The 26,844-nt window shown below is 45.5% G+C and overlaps 1 protein-coding gene across 1 annotated transcript in view; it reads left to right on the top strand.

Annotated features, from left to right (window-relative positions):
• Nucleotides 1-25,732, top strand: part of Slc7a14 (solute carrier family 7 member 14) — a 108,066-nt gene extending 82,334 nt beyond the window's left edge. The window contains exons 5-8 of the mRNA XM_069991901.1: nucleotides 5,269-5,415; nucleotides 9,214-9,422; nucleotides 11,862-12,739; nucleotides 24,825-25,732. Of these exons, the coding sequence (XP_069848002.1) occupies nucleotides 5,269-5,415; nucleotides 9,214-9,422; nucleotides 11,862-12,739; nucleotides 24,825-25,147 (1,557 nt within the window). The 3' untranslated portion in view covers nucleotides 25,148-25,732. The remainder of the gene's footprint in view (nucleotides 1-5,268; nucleotides 5,416-9,213; nucleotides 9,423-11,861; nucleotides 12,740-24,824) is intronic.
• Nucleotides 25,733-26,844: the final 1,112 nt, after the last annotated feature.

Here is a 26,844-nt window from a genome sequence, read left to right on the forward strand (position 1 = left end):
GGAAGGAGACCATATTTCCTGACTCTCCTGTGCTGCTTGGGGCTGTGTTCTGTGAATGTTACCTTTCTCTTATCAGGAAACTTGAAAGCAAGTAATGGTTTATCCTCAACTTAAAAATGGAGAATACATACCAGATGCTGGTGGCTCACACCTGTAATCCTAGCTACTCCGAAGGCTGAGATATGAAGATTGCAATTCAAAGCCAGTTCAGGAAGAAAAATCCAAGACTTCTTATCTCCAGTTAACTAATACAAAGCCTGAAGTGAAGGTTTCTCTCAAGTGGTAGAGCACTAGCCTTGAGCAAAAAAGACAAACAAGAACACAAGGCCCGGGGGAGGGGGGAGGCTGGGAAGGGATGTGAAGGGTAAACAAAGGAGGAGGCTGCAATGCTTGGTAAGAAATGTACGCATTATCCTGCCCATGTAATTGTAACTCCTCTGTACAGTATGTTCACAAATAAAATAAAATTGAATTTAAAAAAAAAAAAAAAGAACACAAGGCCCTGAGATCAGATCCTAGCACGCACGCGCGTGCGCGCATGCAAGCGCGCGCACACACACACACACACACACACACACACACATACACGCACCCCACAATGGAGATTGCAAGGCTCAAAGAGGCTAGAGTGCTGGAGTTCACTTAGCCAGTCAACACCATGACTAAATTTTCTGTCCAGTGCTGTGTGGCTCCAATGCCCTTTCTCCTTTAAATAGAGTATCTCATGTCTGACATGTTGACCCCTTCCTTCTAAGCCTTCTTAAATATCATAATAAAAAAGGAATAACCTGACACTAGACCCATGGGACTAGTTAGCACCCTACCCACACACACACACACACACCACCTCCTCCTCCTCCTTTTCTTCTTCCTGCTGTTCCTTCTCTTCCTCCTCCTCTTCCTTCTCCTCCTTCCCTTCTTCTTTCTCCTCTTTCTCCCCCACCTCTTCCTCCTCTTTCACCTCCTCTTCTTTTTCCTTCTTCTTGCATGTGACTTCACTCCAATCTACATCTACTCTCTTAAGTAGATTTGTCAGTGGTCACCAGAATGCTTAGCTTGGATTTTGGATTTTCAGCACAAAGTAATTGTCCCTGAAGAAAGCTCAGCTGTGTCCTAGCAGCCATAACTGAGAACATTGCTTGAGCACAAAGCACAGGCCAGTGTGAAGATGCTGGATTCATCCTATCGGCTCTGCTTGGCCTTGGATTTCAGCATAGTACATATCCTTCCTGGTGAGCAGGCCCAGCCCTGTTCTTTTTCAATTTGGTTTCAGGTCAGTTTTCCAGTCCAGCAAGGCCACTGCAAACTTAAATCCTAATTTTCAAGGCCTGTCGACTTTCTATGATCATTCCATGCACCAAGATAAGGAACACATTTTCCACTCCTACCTAACAAACGTCAACCAAACTATGACATATACTCTTCTTTATTCCATGGGGAAACCTGACGCATACTGCTGATTAGGAGATGAATACAGAAGTGCAACACTCTGGTTTTCCATAGCTTTACATAGGATGAAATGGGGAAACTCACCATGTAGGGGATTATATAATGTCACCACTACATGATTTCAAATCATTTCCAAGTGCTTTGAAAGGGTTAATTTTTTAAAAAATCAATCCTCTGGCAATAGAACCCTCAAAAGCCTACCCTTTCCCCCTGATCCAGCCCCTTCCCTTCCAAAGAAAATAGCTTAAGGAATGGTTTACTCACTTACAGGTTCTGGGTCAATTGCTTCTTTGGTCTTGAAGAACTTAAGAACAACAAACATTTTCCCCTATATCAAGTGACTCTGGCCCTCAGCTGAACCTCTTCTTCCATCTGCAATTTCTCAGACCTTGAACATGGTTGGATGTGTGTGCCCTTTATGTTATTTGTTCTTGATGCTATCTGATGGGTTTTCTGTATCCAAATAAGATACTTTAGCAGCACAAATACCTCCCAGGAAAATGGTCAGAGCAAGAATTTGCAGGAAATTCAGACAGCTTTCAAACAAAGGAAAAGCTGTTTTTCATGGTCTCCGCATCTGAACCCATGTGTTGGAACTTATTAGCACATTCCACTGTGGCTACAGACAAGGCTGCTGATAGACCGGGCCATGAGGGCACCCAACAATGCTTTTGACGTTGGAATTTTGTCTTGTTACCTCGGGAGTGCACTGTGTAAAGGTGCCTAATTAGCTCCTAGCATCTGGCAGGCTGGCCAAGACAGAACATGGGAGGACTGCCTCATCTGAAAGGCTGCTCAACGGTCAGCAAGGAACAAAGGGGCAGCTTTCCCAGAGCCCCACCCTGAGTCCACAAATGGCATGGCTTTTGACAACTTAAGTAAGCAGCAGCAGCCCTCTAGCAACCAAGGCATGGCAGCTTCTGAGCACGACAAACCTTCTCCAGAGCACCTACCTGAGCGTCCATACCAGGCTCAAATTGGGAAGACATCTTAGCTTTTTTTGTTGTTTGTTTTGTTTTTATCAGAATGGAGTGTAATACCATTTAAATGATATAAATTACTAAAGAAGCCAGGAGCTAATGGCTCAAACCTGTGATCCTAACTACTCAGGAGGTGGAGATCTTAGGATCGAAGTTCAAAGGCAGGAAAGTCCATGAGACTCTTTTTTTTTTGGGGGGGGGGGGGGTGGTCCGGTCGAGGGGCCTGAACTCTGGGCCTGAGCGCTGTCCCTCAGCTCTTCAGCTCAAGGCTAGCGCTCTACCACTTGAGCCACAGCGCCACTTCCGGCTTTTTTTTTTCTTTTTGCTTATGTGGTGCTCAGGAATTGAACCCAGGGCCTCAGGCATGCAAGGCAAGCACTCTACCACTGAGCCAACTTCCCAGCCCCCATGAGACTCTTTATTTCCAATTAACCACCAAAAAGCTACAAGTGGAGGTGGGGCTCAAGTAGTAAAGCACTAGCCTTGAGCAAATAAAGTTCAGAGACAGCACCATGGCCCCGAACTCAAGCCCTAGTACAGACCCAAATAAATAAATAATGTTTTAAAAAGGAAGATAAAGTATCAGTGAACCATGAAACATACATACCTGTGCGTGCAAGTTCACTCACTCATCCACCAATGTTGTTCACGGAGATTCTCACCCTTGGAAGCCACATCCATTCCTGGCCAGATCAAAAATCTGGAAAGCGCAGTGGAAAACAGTTTTAGTGGTTATTTTTTGTAGAAATACCTACATTTAGTATCATTTCATGGAACCTCTGTGTATTTACCCATTTGCCTGCCAGAAAGAATAACCATTCAAATCACCTCCCATACCCTAGTGTGGTGGTACTTACTTGTAATCTCAGGATTTAGAAGGCATTGGTAAGAAGATGTGAGTTCAAGTCCCACCCAGGCTAAAGAGTGAGATCCTGTCTTTAAAACAAACAAAAATAATCAAAATGAAGAACCTAATTCAAGTTTACAAATGACCTTTTGCTGATTTTGCCTTCTCTGTGATCATCTGCTCATGTCACCAGTGTATTGTTAGGTAGGGTCTATTGACCTTGGTCGGTATGTAGGTCTTTTTCCATCTCTGCCCTTCATGCATGCTCCAGAGGACCCTTGGCTGGGTGAGTCGGTGGAAAGAGTTATCAGGCAGTCAGGTAGAGAGCAAGAACAAGCATGTTCCTGCCCAGTAGTGGCCCACCACTGTCTTGTGTGGGTAGCCATGCTCCACCCCTCCACCTCTCAAGGACTCCAGAAACACCATCCTGTCCCTCACAGGTTGCTTCAACCCCCTAGTTTACTCCCTTGATCCTGCCCACATGCTCACTGGTGTCCCTTCACTGATGATCCATTCACTGGAATCATCTGAGTTAGGTTCTGTTGGCGGACTAATGCCATTGAACCCTAGAGTTCCTTGTCATTGATCTATCCAGTCCCCCTCCTCCTCCTCCTCATTCTCCTCCTCTTCCTCCTCCTCTTCTTCCTCCTCCTCCTCCTTCTTCATTTTGTTTGGATTTTTTTAATTTTTTATTGAGAGAGGGGTTATTTCATAAGTCAGGTAATGAGTACATTTCTTTTTGGGCAATGTCACCCCTTCCTTTGCTCTCTCCCAATTGTCCAGTTTTTCTTCAACTATACTTGCTTTCTAATTCTATAGGTGCAACTGTAGGCTCATGAATATCCTCTTTCCAGCTCGATCATAATTTTTGTAACATCTAACCATTATCAATAAATGCCAACCATTCTTGTATCCCTTAAGAAATGGAAGCATTTGTGTTTGCAGTTAATAGATACTTCTCAGTCTCATTCAGTTTGTCCCACTGTCAAGGCTGCATCTGGGAGCTCTCAGTATCCTCCAAACCCCAAGTCCCACAACATCAAACTCAGCACCCTTTGTGTTCGGTATGTATTCTCATCACAGTGCCCAACCCCTGGCAGTACCTCATATACATGTGCCAAGTTTTAAATGAAGGAGGAAAAATAGAGAGAGGAGGAGGAAGAAGAGGATAGGGAGAAGGAAGAATTTGTGCCCTTGGGTTATGATAATAGTAATAGTAGTGGTAAAAAGCAAATCTTCGTTGAGCACCTATTATATTCTGAGATTTTATCTCATTTGATCCTTATAACAACCCTACAAACTAAGTACTATAATTGTCTCCATTTTACTGATAAAGAAACTTATGCTCCAAGAGGATAGGAACTTGGCATTGGTCTCCAAACTAGTATGTGGCAGAACACATCTCTTTCTGTCTGAAAAGTCAGTACTCCTGCCAAATGCCAGGGGCTCATGCTTGTAATACTAGCTACTCAAAAAGCTGAAATCTGAGGACCAAGGTTCAAAGCCAGCCCCAGAAGGAAAGTCCATGAGACTCCTATCTCCAGTTAACCACCAAAAAGTTAGAAGTAGAGATGTAGCTCAAGTGGTAGAATGCTAGCCTTGAGCAAAAAGCTTAAGGACAGGTCCCAGGCCCTAGGATTGCGCGCACATGCACACACACACACACACACACACACACACACACACACACACACACACACACACACACACACACACACACACCACTCTGAACAAACCCAATCCCACCAACATGCATGGTTTGGCTTCCTCCTTGGAGTCTACAGTGCTCCTCAACTCCCATGGTGACGTGGTCATTTACTCAGGAAGAACTTACCCAGGGTCCCAGAGCAAGAAAGCCTAGTAGATCGGAACACAGACATCTCACCAGCTCTACCATATTCCCTCCTCTACCCTCTGTAAGGTCTGCAGTCGTCAACCCCATATTTAAGAGCACTGGTTTTCTGAGCCTGACAAGTGCCCTCATCCACACAGGTGCTACAAGGAGCAGCCACGTGCTTCTACGCTTTCATTGGCTTTGACATCATCGCTACCACTGGAGAAGAAGCCAAGAATCCTAACACATCCATCCCTTATGCAATCACTGCCTCCCTGGTCATCTGCCTGACAGCATATGTTTCTGTGAGTACCAATGCTAATTGGACCCTCCTCTACCTTCTTGTATTTGACCCTCAAACATGCCCTTAGGATTGTCTCCTCCTCTGCCATAAACAGTCCTTTCCTTGTGTCTTCCTGATGTTTGTGTGGCGGTGTCTTGTGCCCCCTAAACCCTATCCACTGAACTCAAAACCCCAAACTAGAGAGGAATTGAAGTTCAAGCCCTCCCTTCAGCCTTGGCCTTGGAGTCTCCATCCCTAACCCTCCCCGCACCAGCTCCCGGCATCCTCCATGCCCTAGGAGATGGGTATGCAGAAAGCTGGCTGCCTTCCAAGGAGCTCAGGTCATAGGCTGGCAGTAACGGGCGGTGTGGGAGCACAGGCACTGTGGGCTCTGTGAGCAGCCCTCAATGCTCTTCTGTCTTCTGAGAGCTTCCCAGAAGCAAAGAGACAAGGCTCTGGCAGAGTGGGGAGAGAGAATACATTGTCCTCTGGAGATTCTCTTTGCCTTAAATTAGGGGAGGAGTGTAACTTCTTTCTGCTATTGCTCAGTCTTCTAATCCCAGCTTAAAGTCATCCTTGGGGTTCCCCCTGCCAAAAACAACCCCCAGGCTTCAACTTTCAGCCTTGTCTCTTCAGGCTCCCCCAAGGTGCTCTTCTGAACTTTTTTAATATATTTTTTTTGGGTCCGGTCGTGGGGTCTGAACTCTGAGCCTGGGCGCTGTCCCTCAGCTCTTCAGCTCAAGGCTAGCGCTCTACCACTTGAGCTACAGCGCCACTTCCGGCTTTTTTCTTTTTGCTTATGGGGTGCTGAGGAATCGAACCCAGGGTCTCAGGCATGCAAGGCAAGCGCTCTACCACTGAGCCACCTTCCCAGCCCCTTTAATATAATTTTTATCATTAAGTAGTTGTCTGTTGATAAATGAAGCCATTTATGAATACAATGCATCTTGATCAATGTCGTCATTCCTCTGTATACTTTTGATGTTTCATCTCTTGGTCCCCATGACAGAATTTCTATCACAGAAATAGCTCCACCACATTCAACATCTCCCCGGTCCCTGAAAACACAACCCGCTGAGCAGCCACTCTGTGTGTGGTCACACAAGCATTCCCCATCCTGAGTGTCCTCCCACTTTGGTCACTACAACATGGAAAGATCTGGAAGCAAGGGTAGTGTGAGGGGGCGGGGGAGGGGAGTGGTGGATGTATCCTGGTACTACAGCTTGAATTCGTGGTCTGGGTGCTATCCCTGAGCTTTTGTGTTCAAGACCAGCACCTACCACTTTGAGCCACTAGTTTTCTGGTGGTTAATTGAAGATAAGAGTCACACAGGGGCTGGGAAGGTGGCTCAGTGGAAGAGTGCTTGCCTCACATGCATGAGGCTCTGGGTTCGAGTCCTCAGTACCACATAAGCAGAAAAAGCCATGGCACTGTGGCTCAAGTGGTAGAGCACTTGCCTTGAGCTGAAGAGCTAAGGGATAGCATCCAGGCCCACAGTTCAGGCCCCACGACCAACCAAAAACAAAAAAACAAAAAAAGTCACACAGACTTTCCTGCCTGGGCTGTGCTCCTTGGATCTCAACCTCCTGAGTAACTAGGCATGAGCCACCGGCACCCAGCTAAGGGTGCTTTTAAAACAGTTTGTGGGCAAGAAGGAATGACATTGTGCAAAAAGAAATGTACTCTTAGGTGGGTGCCAGTGGCTCACACCTGTAGTGCTAGCTACTCAAGAGGCTCAGATTGGAGCATCACAGTTTGAAACCAGCCAGGGCAGGATAGCCCATGAAGCTCTTATCTCCAATAGAGTACTCAGAAAAAGCCAGAAGTGGCACGGTGGCTCAAGTGGTAGAGCACTAGCCCTGAGCACAAAGACACTCAGAGATAGCACCTAGAGTTCACTCCCCAGGACTGGCAAAAAAAGAAAAAAGAAAGGAAGAAAAGAAAAGAAATGTACTTTTACCTGACTTATGCAACTATAACCCTTCTGTAACTTATGCAACTATAACCCTTTACAATAACAGTTTTAAAAAATTAACAACAACAACAAAAACAAAAAACCAATTTGCTTGGCAACACCTTCAGAGCTTCTGTTGCAGTCAATCTTGGCTAAATCCTGAGAAATATATATTCCTAATAAATGCCAAGTGACTTGTGGGTCACTGTGAAGAAAGGTGCTATCAGCTGTGGGTATGGCCCATCAGCCCTGCCCTTCTTTTTTCTCTCAAACCCATCTTTGCTATCAAAGCAAGCCAGGTGACAGTTAAGGCAGGCTGCAGACAGCATTGTCTGGAGGCCACACAAAAACATGAGAGTAGCTTCAGCTGTGATTGGTAGACATTCAATTGTCTATCTAGTCATTGTAGCATCTCCCCCTTTGCACTCACAGGTGACTTTCTCCGGCCCCATCCTGATTATCCCTGTGGGCAGAGAATTGAAGGAGGTGGTAGGACAGGAGGAGCAGCAGAGACAGCTCTTCTACCCTGCATTTCTTCCCCCATGCCTCCATCCTTCCCTGGGAGTCATGACTGCTCATATACTCAGCCCCTGCCTTAGAATAATACTTTATAGGCTACAAGGTCCTTCCAGGCATCCACCAGCCTGGACTCTCTACCCTGACCTGCATGGCCAGGAGACTTATGACTTGTTACAAGAATCAGCCCCCATCTCCTCCCTAAGGAACATTCTACCCCACCACCAGAGAAGAGCCAGATTGCAGGGCTGTGTTGATTCAACCTACTCTCTCCCCTGGCAGCCCACGACTTTCCTAGAGGATCAGGCTACAGCAGAACAGGCAAAGAAGTGATCTCCCTTTCAGGTTTTGAACTCTCTTCTTGGTGTCAGGATTAGTTACCATAGGCTTGGGGATTCCTCAGCCTATTCCTATTGGCTACACTGTCGGAGTCTGATTCTGAAGAGACTGATGTGGGAGATAGATTCTGGAAGCCCCCAGATCAGTGTTTTCTAGTTAAGCAAAAGCCACAGTTGTCTATAGCTCTGAGAAAGACTAGATCTATTCAGTCCTGATATGATCATCTCGTTGGGGCCTGCACAACTCCAAGAACTAAGCTAGAGAGAGGATTGGAATATAAGTTCTCACTAGGCTCCTATTGGTTAATTGTCTGTGGACTTCCTAAACTCTTATTTTTGGAGGGTTTTTTTTTTGTTTGGTTGGCTTTGTTGTCAATGTGGGGCTTGAACTCTGGGCCTGGGCACTGTCCCACAGCTCTTCAGCTCAAGGTGAGTGCTTTACCACTTCAACTACAGCAACACTTTGGTTTTTTGGTGGTTAATTGGAGATAAGAGGTTCATGGACTTTCCTGTCTGGGCTGGCTTTGAGCCTCAATTCTCAGATGTCAGCCTCTTGAATAGCTAGGATTACAGGCATGAGCTACTGGCACCTGACTTTAGAGTTTTGATCTCAAGTGTTGAGGGAGGGGGGAAGAGAGAGGCAGATCTTATAGAACTCTGAAGGAGTAGAAGAAATGAGAATCTTGTCCTTGCGGGACGGGGGGCATGATTATACTGTCTTTGTAGTTCTGCCCTCAAGAGGGGAACATACCTGTAGATTTAGTCCTCAAATAGGAAAGGACCCCAGAGAAGTTTGGGAACTGATCTGGTCCAATCCACCAAAATCACACATGGGGAGAAAACATGGAAGCCACGAGCAGCAGAGGCCAAATGACCAGCTCAAAACAAAGCTGCAGGCCAGTCAGCCGCAGACCCCTAGTTCCATGTCAGTTCCCACCTCCCTTTCCCCTGGTGTATCCACTCACGCTCTCCACGCCAGTCCCCTCCAGCCATCTCTTCTCTTGTCTAACAGGTGAGCATGATTTTAACACTGATGGTGCCGTATTATGCCATCGACACGGAATCCCCACTCATGGAGATGTTCGTGGTTCATGGCTTCTATGCTGCGAAGTTTGTAGTGGCCATTGGGTCAGTTGCAGGACTGACGGTCAGCTTGCTGGGCTCTCTCTTCCCAATGCCGAGGGTCATTTACGCCATGGCTGGAGATGGGCTCCTTTTCAGGTAAGTGCTGTGCTCCATGAAGTCTATTCTGCTCTGTTGCACCTATGAAGAGATTGTTACCCACTCACAGCCTGACAGTCATTTTGAGGACTGCTTTGCCCCTAGACTGGGGATCTTGTTAATAGATTTTGGAACAAAGTTTGAGTGAAAAGAACTTAGATCGTGAAACAGCACCTTGGTTTGATCCTGGTCCCTCCATCCCATGCCAATGGATAGGTTTCCCCCAGTGGCCCTTCTCTATCCTCGGATACTTGTTTCCCTTGTGAAGATGGCGGGGGCCACTGATTCATGGAAGGTGACACTGAAGGGACATCGAAGGCCTGCAGTGAGGGCTGGACTGGCTCCTCTCTCCAAAGCTTTTTTGAAGTTGAAAAAGACAACTATCACCAATCAGAGGGTAACACTCTCTGAAGAGAAGCTAGTCACGGGAGCAACAATAGCCAGCATTTTTTTTGCGCACGTGTGTCTTGTGTGCTCCGTTACACAACACAATATCGAGTTCGCACAATAACTCTGCTTTGTAGATGAGCATGTCAGCAATGAGAGGGATTGAAAAGAAAAATCCTGCCTCCTATCCCCCAGAGGCTGAATGCAGGGCAGAGATTTGAAAGCAGAGCTATCTCACTCTAAAACCCAGATCCTGAGAATTCCAGCCAGGAAGCCACCTGCTCCCCGTGACATGAAGGAGGGGGGTCCCATCTCTTGTCCCCAGTGCCCTCCACAGAAGGCCAAGAGCTCCTAGGAAAGCAGAAAGAATTGGATGAAGGACTTTATCTCTGCTACCTGCTGTCATCGCTGTTCTATTTTCTCTACACACCCCCTGAAGCCCTCACCAAGTCACAGCTGCTGTGTTTGAGTTGCTAAACAGATCTAGGAGGGACAACTGTGAAGACGGTATGACAACATATCACCTGCAAAGCACTTTTCCTCCTGTCAAAGAAAAGCAAGAGGAAAGGTGCTAGAACTGCTGCACATACTCATGGTCCTGTGTGAATCATGAAAGCACAGGAGACATGGAAGAGGATGGAGAGACAGGACCAGGAAGAAGAGAGGAGGGGAAGGGGGAGAGAAGCCTAAGATTTACACGAACTGCTGAGAAAGCACCTGCCAGTTAATTGTCCTTGTGGATGTCTTTCTCAGTTGGTGACTAGCTGGATTTGAACCTGTTGTCTGTGAGCTTCTTAAATGTTATGCTCTTTTGCCAACTGAATCTCTCTACATTTGTTGCCTGGCAGTGTGTTGTCTGCAATGTTGAATCCTTTGGGGTTCTGTTAAAATATGGTTTACAGGGCATCATCCTCAGAGATTCTGATGTCATAGATCTTGGGTAAAAGCTGAATGTGTGTGTGTGTGTGTGTGTGTGTGTGTGTGTGTGTGTGTGTGTGTGTGTGTGTGTGTTACTAGTACAAGGCCTTCAACTCAGGTCCTGTGCTCTGTCCCTTAGAATTTTTTTTACTCAAGGCTACTACTTGAGCCACAGCTCCACTTCCAGCTATTTGGTTGTTAACTGGAGATTTTTAAAAGTCTCACTAACTTTGCTCCCTGAGTTGAACTTCAGATTACAGGCACGAGCCACTGGTGCCCAACATATATTTCTAATAAGTTAGAAATTATGCCAATACTCCAAATCCACAACTTGAGAGGCCACAAGCAGATGTCTGACTGGCCTTTACCAATCATTCTTAAGATAAGAAAGAAAGTGGGGGGGAGAGGAAGGAAGGAAGGAAGGGAGGGAGGGAGGGAGGGAGGGAGGGAGGGAGGGAGGGAGGGAGGAAAGGAAGGAAAGGAAGGAAGGAAGGCTACGCTTTAACTTAAATCTGACAGATTCCCTAGATTCAATTGACTTCCCATCACATAGTGAGTAGACACTTTAGGAAAGAATCTTGCCTCAAAAACCAAGGAATTAAAGTGATTCCTCTCTAAGTTAGATTCCAGAAGCCACACTCTGGGGTAGGAGTAGCAGACAGAATTAAAGCAGTGAAAGAAGCAAATTGGAGGGGGCAGGACAGAGGAAAAAATTACACCAAACTGTTGGTTCCCTACAGTGTCCAGGTTAGGATTCATCAGCTGGGTGCTGGTGGCTCACGCCTGTAACCTGAGCTACTCAGGAGGCTGAGATCTGAAGATCATCGTTCAAAGCCAGCCCAGGAAAGATAGTTTATGGGATGCTTATCTCCAATTAGCCACCCAAAAAAGCCATAAGTGGAGCTGCAGCTGAAGTGGTAGAGTGCTAGCCTTGAGCACAAAAGCTCAGTGATAGCACCCAGGGGCCCTGAGTTCAAGCACCAGGTAACAGGTGCGCGCGCACACACACACACACACACACACACACACACACACACACACACACACACACACACACACACACACACACACACACACACACACAAATCAACCACCATACAGCACACCATTAACCCTGCTTCCATCTGCCCTCAGATTCCTGGCCCACGTCAGCTCCTACACAGAGACACCAGTGGTGGCGTGCATCGTGTCCGGGTTCCTGGCAGCTCTCCTCTCACTGCTGGTCAGCCTGCGGGACCTGATAGAGATGATGTCCATCGGCACCCTCCTGGCCTACACCCTGGTCTCCGTCTGTGTGTTGCTCCTTCGCTACCAACCCGAGAGTGACATCGATGGCTTTGTCAAGTTCTTATCCGAAGAGCACACCAAGAAGAAGGAGGGCATTCTGGCTGACTGCGAGAAGGACGTGTGCTCGCCAGTGAGTGAAGGGGAAGAATTTTCTGGCCCAGCCACCAACCCCTGTGGGGCCAAGAACCTCCCCTCGCTGGGGGACAACGAGATGCTCATTGGGAAGTCAGACAAGTCCACCTACAACGTCAGCCACCCCAACTACGGCACGGTGGACATGACCACGGGCATCGAAGCGGATGAGTCTGAAAACATCTATCTCATCAAGTTGAAGAAGCTGATTGGACCCCGTTACTACACCCTGAGAATCCGCCTGGGCCTTCCAGGCAAAATGGATCGGCCCACGGCAGCCACGGGGCGCACGGTGACCATCTGTGTGCTGCTGCTCTTCATCCTCATGTTCATCTTCTGCTCCTTCATCATCTTCGGTTCCGACTACATCTCGGGGCAGAGCTGGTGGGCCATCCTGCTCGTGGTCCTGATGGTGCTGCTTATCAGCGCCCTGGTGTTCGTGATCTTACAGCAGCCGGAGAACCCCAAGAAGCTGCCGTACATGGCGCCTTGTCTGCCTTTCGTGCCGGCCTTTGCCATGCTGGTGAACATCTATCTCATGCTAAAGCTCTCCACCATTACCTGGATCCGGTTTGCGGTCTGGTGCTTTGTAGGTAAGCAACTTCCTTTGCAGCCTTGTGAGTTCTCAATCAAGGTTCATGTGTGTGTGTGTGTGTGTGTGTGTGTGTGTGTGTGTGTGTGTGTGTGTGTGTGGCATCTAATGATATGTCAGCCGAGTGTTGTGCCATCTGGCCAGTACTGTTTCATCTGCTTTTGGAATTTGAATGAACTTTCTATAATATTGTATGATTATTATACATTTTCACTACATATACACAGGGATCCGGTTATTTCACAAGTACTTTTTCTTAGAAAGAGATTAGAGGTGATATTTTTTACTATTGAAAAGGTGAGTTGTGTTTAAGAAAAAAATTCTGAGCCAGGTGCTGGTGGCTCAGGCCTGTAATCCTAGCTACTCAGGAGGCTGAGATCTGAGGATCACAGTTCAAAGCCAGCCCAGGCAGGAAAGTCCGAGAGACTCTTATCTACAATAACCACTAGGAAACCAGAAGTGGCGCTGTGGCTCAAGCAGTAGAGCGCTCACCTTGAGCTGAAGAGCACAGGGACAGAGCCCAAGCCCAGAGTTCAAGCCCCACGACCAACCAAAAAAAAAATTCTAGTACTAGTACCGATGCTAAATTTATTTTTCTTGTTTCTTTAGTGATCCTGATAATCTCTGTTTTATAGAGGAAGAAATCAAGGTCTTTGTCTAAAACCATATAACCAGAATATAGCAGGGGCAAGATTAGAACTGGGACCTGAGTCCTTTGTTTTAACTAACCTAAAAATGTGTCACATAAAGCACCAGAGTTGGGAAAATACTGGTGGTGTCACCACCTCCTCTCTCCCTTTCTTTCTTTCTTTCTTTCTTTCCTTCTTTCTTTCTTTCTTTCTTTCTTTCTTTCTTTCTTTCTTTCTTTCCTTCTTTCTTTCTTTCCTTCTTTTTTCTCTCTTTCCCTCTCTCTTTTTTTGTTTCCTTGTTTCTTTCTTTCTTTCCTTCTTTCTTTCTTCTTTAATGTGGGGCTTGAACTTAGAGCCTGGGTGCTGTCCCTGAGCTTCACTTCTGGTCTTCTGGGTGGTTAATTAGACATAAAGGTCTCATAGCCTTTCCTTCCTAGGCTGACTTTGAACCACAATCCTCAAATCTCAGTCTCCTGAGTATAGTTAGGATTATAGGCATCCAGAACTAACTGAGGATCCAAGAAATTAGGTCGTATATTCAAGTCAACAGGAAACTATTGGAAGAGCTTTTCCTAGAATCCAATATACCTACAGATCCGGGGTTCCTGTTACCCCACCAGATGCCTCTAAACTGCTTCTTATTTGATAAGAGTATTTGGTAGGGTTAATACTGTTCATACCTGCTTCATGATAGCACCAGTACACAGTGTCTCAAACTTCATTTACTGCTCTATTGCTGCCATCTTGAATTCTTTATTTCTGAGCAAGAATTCTTTATTTTTTTTTTTATTTCTGAGCATACAAATTCTTAGATTTTTCACTGGGCCTCACAAATGCCATAGCTAATTCTACACAATACCCCTGCATTTGGCGGCATTTTTGGTGACTAGGGTCCTAATGTTGGTATCAGAGTTCCAGGTTCAAATAGCTCCAACACACCCCCCTGTAGTATAACTTTGGGAAATCACCTAACTTTTTTGGACCTCTTTTATAAAAAGGCCGAGAAATCTGCTGTCCTTGAACTGATTGCTGTTTGGGGGCTCAATCAAGAAAAGCTTTGGGGGGAAACAATGAGAAATATTTATTCCTTGTTTTCCTTTTTAAAATCTAAAATGACTCATTGTCCACCGGTGTAGACTGGCTGGCCTGCACATAGTAGAGCACGGTGTGTGCTGTGCTGACCGAGTTACCAAGCAGAGGAAACTCCCGGGCATTGTCGTAATCTCACAGATAACACCGACTCCCAACTCCTCCAGAAACTTCTCCTCAACTGGGTTTGGAGGTGCCACCTAGCAGAGCAGGCCAGCCAGCCAGAGGGCACTGGTGTCCAGTTGGTCATCATGCACAGCCCACAAACCACATTTGGGAAGAATTGATAGCATTTCCAGGCACCTTCTGCCAACTTTTGGTATCATAACTTCCAAAAGTGGCCATATGCCTAACTTTCACCCAGAACAAAGGTGAGCAGTCCTAGCTAGGCATCAGTACTACTAGAGTTTGCATCTGAAACATTTTAAGTCCAAGTCCTCTACACAGAGATTTTTCTGATTCAGTGAGGCTGGTGCAGCCAATGAGGATACTCATCAAAGCTTTCTGGGGTATTTTAATGTACAGGAAAGTTTACAACACTCTAGATCAATGGTTCTTCAAGTGAAGTCTAGACCAGTAGCACCAATCTCGCAGAGAACTGGTTAGAATGCGATTGTGGAATGTACCTAAGTCTACGAAGTCAGAATCTCTGTGGGAGAGTTGGCAGGCCTTCTAAGTGACTTTAATGTGTGCTCTAGCTTGAGAGTCACTGCTCCAGAGAGAAGAGATTATCCAACAGGACAGATAATTTAATTAAATATTTCCAATTATCAAACTTTTTTCCAAACAGAAATTCTCGCATGTATAAAATGAATCCCTCTCACAACCTCGAATTGGCTTATAAAAAACTTTAATGATCTTATACAATAAAGATGCCACTTCTAAACTTCTAAGGCTTCAACACATCCGATTTTCTCCCCTCTTAATCTCTTTATATGTTTCCTGAGAAGAACAGTGAGATATTTTTAAAATGAAGCTTCTTATGAAACAACTACTTTTTAAAATGAAGATTTATATGGTTAGGCTGAGTCATAGCTTGATAATCTTTTTTAGACACAGTTTTTTGCTCCAACCTTCTGTAAATGAATCTTAATTATAACATTTTTGTAGCAATGTTTTGCTAAGCTTTTGACCTTCAGAAAAGCATAATTTACAGTGTAAAATTGGTACAATCCCCAACAAGATTACCCAGCACATGTTTCTTTTCCATCAGATGAGAAAAAACTCTAACCTAAATGTTTATTAATCCTAAGAAAATGAGTACAAAGCAACCTACATAATCGATTCCCATTAACAACTGATTTGTCAAAGAACTCAAGGGTTTGAGCAGAGTCTCAGGGAGTAAGGACACTGTGATGGAATTTTCCAGATCCTTTCAGGCCTAATGAGCCCTGTGGATCTTTCTTATAAGTAGTTTGTCTAGTGACCTAACTCACCAAGCACCCTTTCTCTAGGAGCTGTGGGTTTTCATTTGGCATCTTTTTCAGTCCCTCTGAGGAAGATGAATTCTTGTCTATGTATTTAGAGAAGAGGCAGGGCTTGAAATCTGCACCTCATGAATCCTCTATCAAGATATATTCTACAGAGAAGACACACTGTTGTGGTCTTTGCCTGTAATACCATTTTTAGTCCTATTGGAAATTTACTAGAAATGGTCACTATGAGAAAAGCAAGGAGAAGAGCCAGGAATTTGGAAAGAGGATAATCATCAAACTCTTTCTAAAAAATATGTTTTATTTTCTTTAAGTAGTTGCATGGATGAGTTGTCATTCAACAAAGCAATTTATGAAAATAGTGCCTCTTGATCAGTGTCTTTCCACATTCTCACCCACCCCTCCCATTTCCCCTTCCCTCACTTTCCTTACCTTTTTTGCCACTTAACCAAGCAATTTATGCATACAGTGAATTTTTTGTTGTTGTTGTTGTTGGTCTTGGGGCTTGAACTCTGGGCCTGGGCACTGTCCCTCAGCTCTTCAGCTCAAGGCTAGCACTCTACCACTTGAGCCACAGCGCCACTTCCGGTTTTCTGGTGGTTTATTGGAGATAAGAGTCTCACAGGCTTTCCTGTCCAGGCTGGCTTTGAACTGCAATCCTCAGATCTCAGCCTCCTGAGTAGCTAGGATTACAGGCGTGAGCCACCAGCACCTGGCTATACAATGCGTCTTGATCTGTGTCATCCCTTCAACATCTTTACACACATACCCTTCGACCCACCCCTTCACTTATTTTTCCCAATTCTGTGTTATATACAATAAATTCATGCCTGCATTCTCCCACCTTCTCCCTTTCCCTCTTCTACCCCTCTTCCTTTGGGATAAGCAAACTCATGATGATATGTCCCATAAATAAGTCTGAAATTCTTCTTGCAATGTCAGAAAGCGGAGAAAAGCAACAGCATTTTCAACTTCAAACTTTTCAGGTTCAAAAAGAAGAGCAAGAAAGTTAGGATGGGGCCACAGGGGAAGGCAAAGGAGGTTGACTACAGTGGAAATAGATGACTTTCAACTATGAAAAGAGAACAATGCGCCCTGTTGTTTTGGGAAACGAGAAGGAAGAGCGATAGAGGCTTGAGATTGATTAGAATACATTGTAATAAACATGTGTGGAAAGATTACAATGAAATCCCCCTTCCTGTATAACTAATGTGATAAAAATATCTTTTAAAAAATGTTTGAAGTCATGAAGACTACAGTGAAGTGGAGAACAGAGCTGATGTTCAGGCAGCTGCATGGGCAAGAAGGGGCTAGGAAATCTCTGGCAGCCAAAATGTGGACCTACCTTTGAGCCAAAAGGATAGAGGGAGAAAGGACTGGCAGAGGTGGAAGGCCCTAGAGTTAGTAAGAGCAGTATCAAGCTGGCAGGAGCTGGTGTGTAGGCTTACATAGCCTTCAAGCCCTAACCAGATGACATTTGTCTTGCTCCAGCATTACAATCACTCACGTTGTTGCTTGTCATGGTTTGGTTTTGTTTGTCATTATTAGTTCAGATTGTGGGCTAGCTGCTTGCTTCCATTCTCAAGCTCCCAGACTTTTCTGGTGATTTCCAGTTCGGAGCTGCTGCTTTGAGCTTCTCCTGTGTCTTTAGTGAACAGGTGGGCACTTTGATCTTGGGTTTTTGTTAGGTTAGGAGCAGAATTCCTGATTCTCCTTTCCTGGAGGAAAATTGCATTACTTGCCATGGCCTTTGTATACCTCAAACAAAGAACAGGCCCCACCTCTATTTTATGGATGGACGACTGAGCAAGAATCACATGACTTTATATTAGATCAGTTGTAGGACCAGAGAAACGCACCCACCTTCCGTCCCCTACAGAACTGGGGTCACCATATTAAACAAACTGCAATGTTATTATAATCCAAACAATTCATGGTAGTATTTTTTAAACACACACACACACACACACACACACACACACACACACACACACACAGCTGGGAAGAGTGAAAGTAGGAGGGGTTTTGATAGAAAGGGAAAACACCTTCTCATTACCATTCCTGAATTGTTGAATGTCTGTTTTGGAAAGCTCATCTCCGAATAATCCAAATAAAAAGCACTCCAGGCCTCACAGAGTGTCTGGGCTATCTGTGGGTAGGGCTTCCTGCATGGAAAGTGCATCCCATGAAGAGGCCACTCTGCCCAGCCTGAAGTCAGGTGCCCACCTCCCCACTGCCCGGAGCTCTGGGTGAGGAGCAGAGGACTAAGGCGCTCCCCGGGGACTCTCGAGATCAGGGTCCTGAAATTCCACCCACGTTTGTTCCTGTGGAATAGGGAATATGCCATCATTGCTTATGCCAGCCAGGCTTGTTCCAGAGTTGAGGTTTTGCTGGGTTTGCCCCTATCATGGAGTCCTCTTTCCTTCGTAGGCTGGGGACATTTGTTTCTCTCATAGTAGGGCTGGATTCGCCTAAGTAGCAAGTGTTCGGTCAGTGTTTGTTTGTAGTACCTTAGCATCTGAAGGCAGATTTGGCATTCCAGAACCTTCCTCCAGAGACCACTGGGTGGGATAGGAACAGCACTCAGCTTAGAGTTAAGAGAAGTCCCAGTGCTATTTCAATGGCTGATTTGTTGTGCAGGTCTTAGCTTCTCTGGGACAATGCCTGACATGACGCATGCTTATAAAAGAGCTGTATTAAAAGGGCTGTGAGGCCACAAGGTATCTTGCTCCATGAAGAAAGCCCATTCACTTTCTAGAGTCATGATCCGTCCTCTTGTCTAGCCTGAGGCTCTCCAAGGCACTTTCTCCATCACAGAACTGCTGTGTGGAAAAGACACCAATGGCTTCTTTGTATACATCCCTTTCCCACAGCCTGTCGCAGGACTCCTGGCCATGACTTGCACCAGGCCTACATTTATCTTGTACTTCATGGCACAGCTGTGTCTGTTGTTGAAATGCTGATACCGTTCTGTGCTTACTACTAACCATAGGGAGCCTGCAACACCCCTAGAGAGCAGCACAGCCAACCCATCAGGACCGAGCCAGACACCACAGCACCAATACTGGCTCCCTTCTGCTCGTCAGCTTTGTCCCTGAATGCACGCTATAGGATGTGAGGTTGCAAATCCATAAAGAGCAGAATTAAATGCTCACATCAAACGCATATTAGATTTATGAATCAGTCACCTTTTCCTCCAAGCTTGGTTACACTTCTGGCTTAGGCTAATGATCCAAACCATCCTCAAAAGATAAACTTATGCTACCTACAGGGGTTTGTAAGAGAATGCAAAGAAAGGAAGTCATAAAATAAGGCAGTCATAAAAATGCAATGCAGGGCTGGGAAGGTGGCTCAGTGGTAGAGTGCCTGCCTTGCATGCATGAGGCCCTGGGTTCCATTCCTCAGTACCACATAAGTAGAAAAAACTGGGAAGTGGTTCTATGGCTCAAGTGGTGAGTGCTAGCCTTGAGCTGAAGAGCTGAGGGACAGCGCCCAGGCCCAGAGTTCAGGCTCCATGACCGACAAAAAAAAAAAGAAAAGAAAAGAAATAAAATAAAAATGCAATGCATATCCTATAAACTTAAGAAAATTGAGGGAAGGGGGAGGTTGGGAGGGATGGGGGAGAAGGTTGCAGAGGGTGCCAATCTATGAAGAAGCATTATATTCATAAACTGCTTTGTTGAATGGCAGCTCCTTTGTACAACTACTTAAAGAAAATAAAAATATATTGAAAAGCTAGGAGCCAGTGGCTCACCCCTATAATCCTAGCTACTCAGGAGGCTGAGATTTGAGAATTGTGTTCAAAGCTAGCCTAGGCAAGAAAGATACTTTTATATCCAATAACCATGAAAGCTGGAAACAGAACTGTGGCTCAAGTGGCAGAGCACTAGCTTTGAGCACAAAAGCTCAGGGACAGAGCCCAGGCCATGAGTTCAAACCCTGGGACCAGCACCAAAAAAATAAAAACAGAGAACTCAATGCCAGTTCCAGTGCAGAGCTGAAATAACAGGTTCCAGAAACTATTTGAAGCAAGGAGAATGTTACAGAAGTGAGTGTGTAGACTCATAATGTAGAGAATTTTACCCAGCTGCTTAGTAACTCTGAAGACATTTTAATACTGCTGGATATCAGATAATATCAAAACATTCTTAGTAATTTTAGATGTGAGCGTGATAATGTTACATTTTTTAAAGGAGTCCATTTCAGGGATGCATATGGAAATATGTATAAATTAAACCTATGATGGGAAAGATTTGTTTCAAAATAACCTCAAGAGAAAAAAGAACAAGGGAGTGGTGGGAGGCCGGGGGGGAAGGAGAGGAGAACATGGAATGTATTCTATTATTTGTTCCACTTTCGGTATGTTTTTCAGATTCCTCAAAACAGACCCAAACTGCTTCCCATCAATCTACACCTCATAGCCTCCCCTGGTAGGTAGGAGACATAAACCAAAGAGGTCCCAAATCCTTGAGTTAGGAAAAGGAAAGTTCTGGAAAGATTCAACATCTCATGGCTATGGACAGTCCTTTATTCTTTGGTGCCCAAGTTTTTTCCTGCTTGTGAGCGGCACATAATCTCACACACGTGCGCACACAAACACACACACACACACACACACACACACAGAAGCCAACAGTGGAAACACAATCCCCTCTGTGTACATCTGTGCATTTTGAGCTCCTTGGACACAGCAGAGGTGCGGCCTGGCCACAGCCAGCCCCACACAGAAGCATTGTATGCAACGTGGTTTGAAAGATGCAGGATTCCCAGAAGCCCCCACCCCCACCCCAAGTCTTCAGAAAAGACCTCATGCATCATTCTCTCCACCAACTGCAGAGAGGCACAGAAACAAAACCCTCTGCTTCCACACAGGAGGCTTTTAGCAGCTCTGTTTACTCCTCCACACAAAGCCCTTGTTTATGTGTGACAGATGGCCCTACATGTTTCTCTTCTCTGCCCTCTCCCCCCCTCACCCCTTCCATTTGTTCCTCTCTGTCTCTTTGCCCCACCCCACTGGTCTCTTTGCACCATCCTTTCTCCTGCCTCTCACAGGGACTTTTCCCAGACTGTCTTTCCTTTTCCCCTGCTGACTCCAAAGCCAAAGACAGAATGGAACACTCTAGAACAACTTTGTCAAGTCATGCTCAGACAGATCTTGTTCACAGCACCTGGATTTGAAAAGTTTATGGAAAGACATAATAGCACACTCTTAAAACGGTACTAGCCCATCATGAACACTTAACATGGCAGGTCTATACAGAGTCACTTCTTCAAAGCGGTTATAGTCAAGGTACATGCACACACCTGTGAATATACACACGTGTGTGTGTGCACGTGTGTGTACATGCACTCATGTTCTTTCCAGGCCCAATGATCCCAAAGAACAAATAGAGACCTAAGCATTACAGAATGTTTACTGCAATGAACATAGTCGATAAGCCAGCTCAGGGAAGGGAAGGCTGAAGATTGGATATGCAAGAGGCCTTCGTTATCTCTATTCAAGGCTGTTTCTGCCCACTCAGACCCACACAACACACCCACTGTTCCACAAAATGAAGTAATTAGAATACACAGATGAAGGGCTAGAGGCATGGTTCAGTTGGTAGGGCACAAGGCAATGAGCAAAAATGTCAGGTACTGAGTTCGAGTCCTGGTCTCAGACCAAAAAAAAAAAAAATACAGAGGTGACATGCAATCTTTTCCAACTCAAGTATCTATGATTTTATGAGCAATTGCATCAAGGTTTTTAGATAATCCCCATGATGTGAATCTACTCGTTACCCAAATACCTGATGGGGCAGAGGAACTTGAACAAAACTAAGTATCAACTCATGAGTAAGCTGTGGAGACCTGTATAGCGGCAGACAAGAGAAGCTGAGGGACAGGAGATCTGGCTGTGGAGGTTCATGGCTGTCCTCTTAGCTACTTGGGAGGCTGAGATGAGAAGGCTCTCAATTCCAGATTAGCACAGAAAGCCTCAGGAGACTCCAGTGAAACAGAAACAGGTATGGTGGTGTGCACTGCAGCTATTGCAGGAAGTGAAAAGTAGGCAGACTATAATCCCGGCACATTCCACACAGGAAGTGAGTCTGTATCACAAAAATAAGCAGAGCAAATAAAAGAGAGGCGGGGGGAGGGGTACTGGAGGCATGACTTAGTGAGAGCCCTTGCCTAGCAAGCACAACACACGGAGTTCAAACCTCAGTGCTGCCGCCCAAAAATGGTACAAATAGGGTCAGAGAAGGGGATCCAAAAGAAAATAATTACAGAATAGATCTAAAGCAGAAAAAGGAAGTAAGATTTGGCTCCGGCCCTGGCTGTCTAGAAGAAAAACCAACAGAAGAGCATAATTACCCACAGAAAGTGTACGCCTGCTGATCTACCAGGTCCCTAGAAATTCACTCTCAGGCCCCAGACCTGCTTCAAAAACAGACACTCCCCAAGACCGGCACACAGGTCCTTTGAGAAAAGGGCCTAATGTGATGTCTAGTTCTGCCCAAGACTTTTATCTATCCCTGGTGACCACCCCACCTCCAGACAGCAAAGAATAAATACCCCCAAAAAATGAAGTGGCTATTTGAGCAGTAATAGCTACATCTGTGAATGATTAACTCCAGGATTTATTACCAATTAGGACCCTAAATCTCTGCTTACTTTGGCTCCCGGAAAGTTGATTTCACTGGGGGGTAAGGGGAGAGGGAGAAAGCCATCCGAGAGAAAGAAGGAAAAATGAGAACTTAAAATGACAACACAAGATTCAAAAAGGAGGATGCGTTCTAAAGGTTCTGAGGAAGAAGGAAAGCAAATCTTATGGTTCTATGAGAAGCTGGACATGGTGGCTCACACCTGTAATCCTGAGATATGAGGACCATGGTTTGAAGCCAGCCCTGGCACCTAAAACTGGAAGTGGAATTGTGGCTCAAAGCAGTACAGCACTAGCCTTGAGGGGGAAAAAAGCTCAGGAATAGTGCCCAGGCCCTGAGTTCAAGCCCTATGACCAAGAAAAGAGAGAGCGGGGAAAGAAAGAAAGAAAGAAAGAAAGAAAGAAAGAAAGAAAGAAAGAAAGAAAGAAAGAAAGAAAGAAAGAAAGAAAGAAAGAAAGAAAGAAAGAAAGAAAGAAGGAAGGAAAGAAAGAGAGAGAGAGAGAGAGGGACAGAGGGAGGGAAGGAAGGAAGGAAGGAAGGAAGGAAGGAAGGAAGGAGGGAGGGAGGGAGGAAGGGAGGGAGGGAGGAAGGCAAAGCAGCTGATAAGATGCCACCTTGATGTCTCTTAGAAGAGGATGCCAGGGACTTCAAGAGGGTTGCATAACTAACTGAGTGGTCTCAGTAGTCCTCAGTGGCGAAGCATGGCATGATCTGGTGGAGGAGAATGAGTGTCAGGCATGGTTCAATCCAGAGGTTCTCAGCTATTGGTCCATACAAATGTTATATAATTGATACTAAAAAGGTGAATATACTTTGGTTGGAATGGTATCAGCATAGAAATCTGTAGGTTTGCCGGGCGCTGGTGGCTCACGCCTATAATCCTAGCTACTCAGGAGGCTGAGATCTGAGGATCGCGGTTCAAAGCCAGCCCGGGCAGGAGAGACCGTGAGACTCCTATCTCCAATAAACCACCAGAAAGCCGGAAGTGGCGCTGTAGCTCAAGTGGTAGAGCGCTCGCCTTGAGCTGAAGAGGTGAGCGACAGTGCCCAGGCCCAGAGTTCAAGCCCCACGACCGACAAAAAAAAAAAAAAAAAAAGAAATCTGTAGGGGTTTTTTTGCCCACTGAGTGTTCCCATTCATTCATGTACCAAACATTAAATGACAAGGGCTTTGTTGGGTTTGTTTTTTGGTTGGTTTTTTTTTTTTTTGAGTCTATAAAATAGAAATACTGGTGCAGGTAATCACACAGACAGAGGTTCTAAGGGCTGTAAGAGGGACCCATACCAGTCTAACGACCCAGCAGAAAGTAGACAGCCTGGGGTGATAGGAATACGGGATGCTCTTAGTGAGTGAAAAGAGGCAAGAGAGATCATCTAATAATATATGCATCTTGCTAAGAGGTGAAGTATGAGCCCTTAATAGAGGTAATAAATAATATAAATGTTATGGGAAGGTTGGGAGTGTACTGTTGTTGATTCAAACACATTTAACCCAGGGCAGAAAAAAATGCACATTTCTGTCTGGCGGCCATGTGAATGATGAAGTAGATTTCTGAGGGGATCTCGAAGGCTTTATCCTGTCTAAAGAGGTGGGCAGATCTCGCATCCAGCCAAAAACTGCCCCATCAGAATGTAGAGGCAATGAGATCAGGTCTCCAAGGAAAACTGCACATTTTGAGGTGTCTAATGCAAGCTCCCCCCAGTTTTGGAGGACTTTGTTGTGCCATTTGGGGGGACGTTGTTCCTTGTTGCTTTGGTTTGGGTTTTTTGTTGTTAAGATAGGGTTTCCAAAACAGCCCAGGCTGACCTTGAACTTGCAATCCTCCTGATTTAGCAATCCTCAGTGCTGGGATTACAGATGTGCACCACTGCACCTGGTTATGGGATCTCCCAATTTTGCACGAGCATCAAATTCAAGTGTTTTCAAAACACTAGGTAATCAGGTACTCATAGCTCATGCTCCGTAATCCTAGCTCTTAGGCAGCCGAGATCTGAGGGTTGTGGTTCAAAGCCAGCCCAAGCAGAACTATCCAAGTGACTCTTAACTCCAATTAACTGGGGCGGGGAGGGGAGGGGAGGCAGAAGTGGAGGTGTAGCACAAGTGGTAGTGTATCAACCTTGAGTGAAAGCTAAACAAGGTCCTGAGTTCAAGCTCCAGGACTGGCAACCCCTCCCCCCAAAAAATTAATAAACCAATGTGCTGTGTAGATCAAGGCTCACAGATCACCTCCAGTTCTGGGTTTGCTGTGGATCCCAAGGCTGCTGCTCATTCCTCTGTGCCTTCCCCTACAGGCATGCTCATCTACTTTGGCTACGGCATCTGGAACAGCACCCTGGAAATCAGCGCCCGGGAAGAAGCCCTTCACCAAAGCACCTACCAGCGCTATGACGTGGAGGACCCCTTCTCCGTGGAGGAGGGCTTCTCCTATGCCACGGAAGGGGAGAGCCTGGACGACTGGGGCGGGCCCGGTGAGGACAAAGGCTTCTGTTACCAGCAGATGTCAGATGCGAAGGCAAACACCCGGACGAGTAGCAAAGCGAAGAGCAAAAGCAAACACAAACAGAACTCAGAGGCCCTGATTGCAAATGATGAGTTAGATTATTCTCCAGAGTAGAATAAACAAGCCAGAGGGTGGCAATGGAGATGCTCGATGTTCCGAAACATTAACCTGCGGGCTAGAAGGGGGAACACTTTTTTGGACTCTCACTTCACAAATCCAGTCCTCAGTCATAGCCTATCATTTGCTATTTTTGCTCTTCAGGATGAGTCTGTGGAAGGACCTCGATTGGGTCCCTTTGTGAACATAATGATAATCACAATAATAAGCAAGAGGCTGTACAGAATTCCATCTTAGACAAGCCATCCGAGCGGATGGCAGCATATGTTTCCCTAGCCTTTTGCCTTGATGGTGGAATCCTTTTACCTCTTATTGAAACCCCAGGAAGAAAGTGGTAAGCGTCTTGTCCCCCTTCTGAGGCCCCACCTGAGGATGACCCCCCCACCCCCAAGGCAGGCCACTGTGGACCTAATGCGGCATTTAGTCACCTGACCTCAGGAAAGCAAAGCTGGATTCCCAGCTGAGCTCTGAGCCGCTCCTGGAACCAGATTTGTTCTGAAACCACACACACACACACACACACACACACACACACACACACACACACACACACACACACACACACACACACACACACACACACACCAAAAATAATCATTCAGGAAACATGTTTCTTTTTATTCACCCAAGTTCTCATAATTTTTAAAATATAATGTTAAGATGTAGCAAGTTCTCAAGGACTCCGGTCTGCCTTGAAGATTCCAGGTTCACTGTAAAGCAAGCTTGAATCTCCAGCAGGAAGGTGAACACCCAGATCAGAGCACCATCAAAACTATACTTAAATGTCCAGAAACAAACATGGTCTCTAGCAGTGGAGGCCAGAAGGGCATTGCCAGCAATTCACCCTCTATCGTTCCTGCCCTCAGCCCAGATGCTCAGCTCCTGCCCGTGAAAAGAAGGCGAAGGTAGAGCATGATTTCATGGCACTAATATGTCTGGAAGAAGTAGGCTATTTGTTCTCTAATCAGATACAGATCTTCACAGTGTCCAGTGACCCAGACACTGAGATCATTTGCAAATTCTACTTCATGTTTCTAAAATTCTAAATTCTCTTTTAACCTCAATATCTATCTATCTATCTATCTATCTATCTATCTATCTATCTATCTATCTATCCATCCATCCATTGCACTGGCGGCTATTTCTCTGAAAACAAACAACAAAAAAGAGGTTGAAGCCCAGCTATTTAAGTAATAACATTCCATGAGTTCATATTTCAATTCTGGACCTTGTCCCTGGGGAAAGAAGGGGTGCTATCTTACCTTTAGAGTATTTTTCCTGCTATTTCCCAAAGCTAGGTCAGATCACTGAAGCCTAGAGATAGAGCTACCTGAGAAGAGTTGAGTTGGGGCTAGAAGAAGGGTTCTTAAAGGAACTTTCTAGAAACTGGATGGATAGGCACATTTACAGCAGGAAAACCACAGGAATTCTATTCCTGGATGATTACCCTGTGTGCATCTCAATGTATCTGAAGACAATTTGGCCATACTAAAATATCTATGAAAGTTATCTGAAAGGGAGGAGGGCACAGAAAATCCCTTCTCTCTCTCTCTCTCTCTCTCTCTCTCTCTCTCTCTCTCTCTCTCTCTCTCTCTCTCTCTCTCTCTCTCTCTCTCTCTCTCTCTCTCTCTCTTTCTCTCTCTCTCTCTCTCTTCTTCAGTTTATCAGCCTGCTAAAGGTTTTCCAGAACATTA

This window comes from Dipodomys merriami, unplaced genomic scaffold, assembly GCF_024711535.1.
Source record: "Dipodomys merriami isolate MVZ:Mamm:240054 unplaced genomic scaffold, mDipMer1.0.p SCAF_40, whole genome shotgun sequence".
In the NCBI taxonomy this organism is placed as follows: domain Eukaryota; kingdom Metazoa; phylum Chordata; class Mammalia; order Rodentia; family Heteromyidae; genus Dipodomys; species Dipodomys merriami.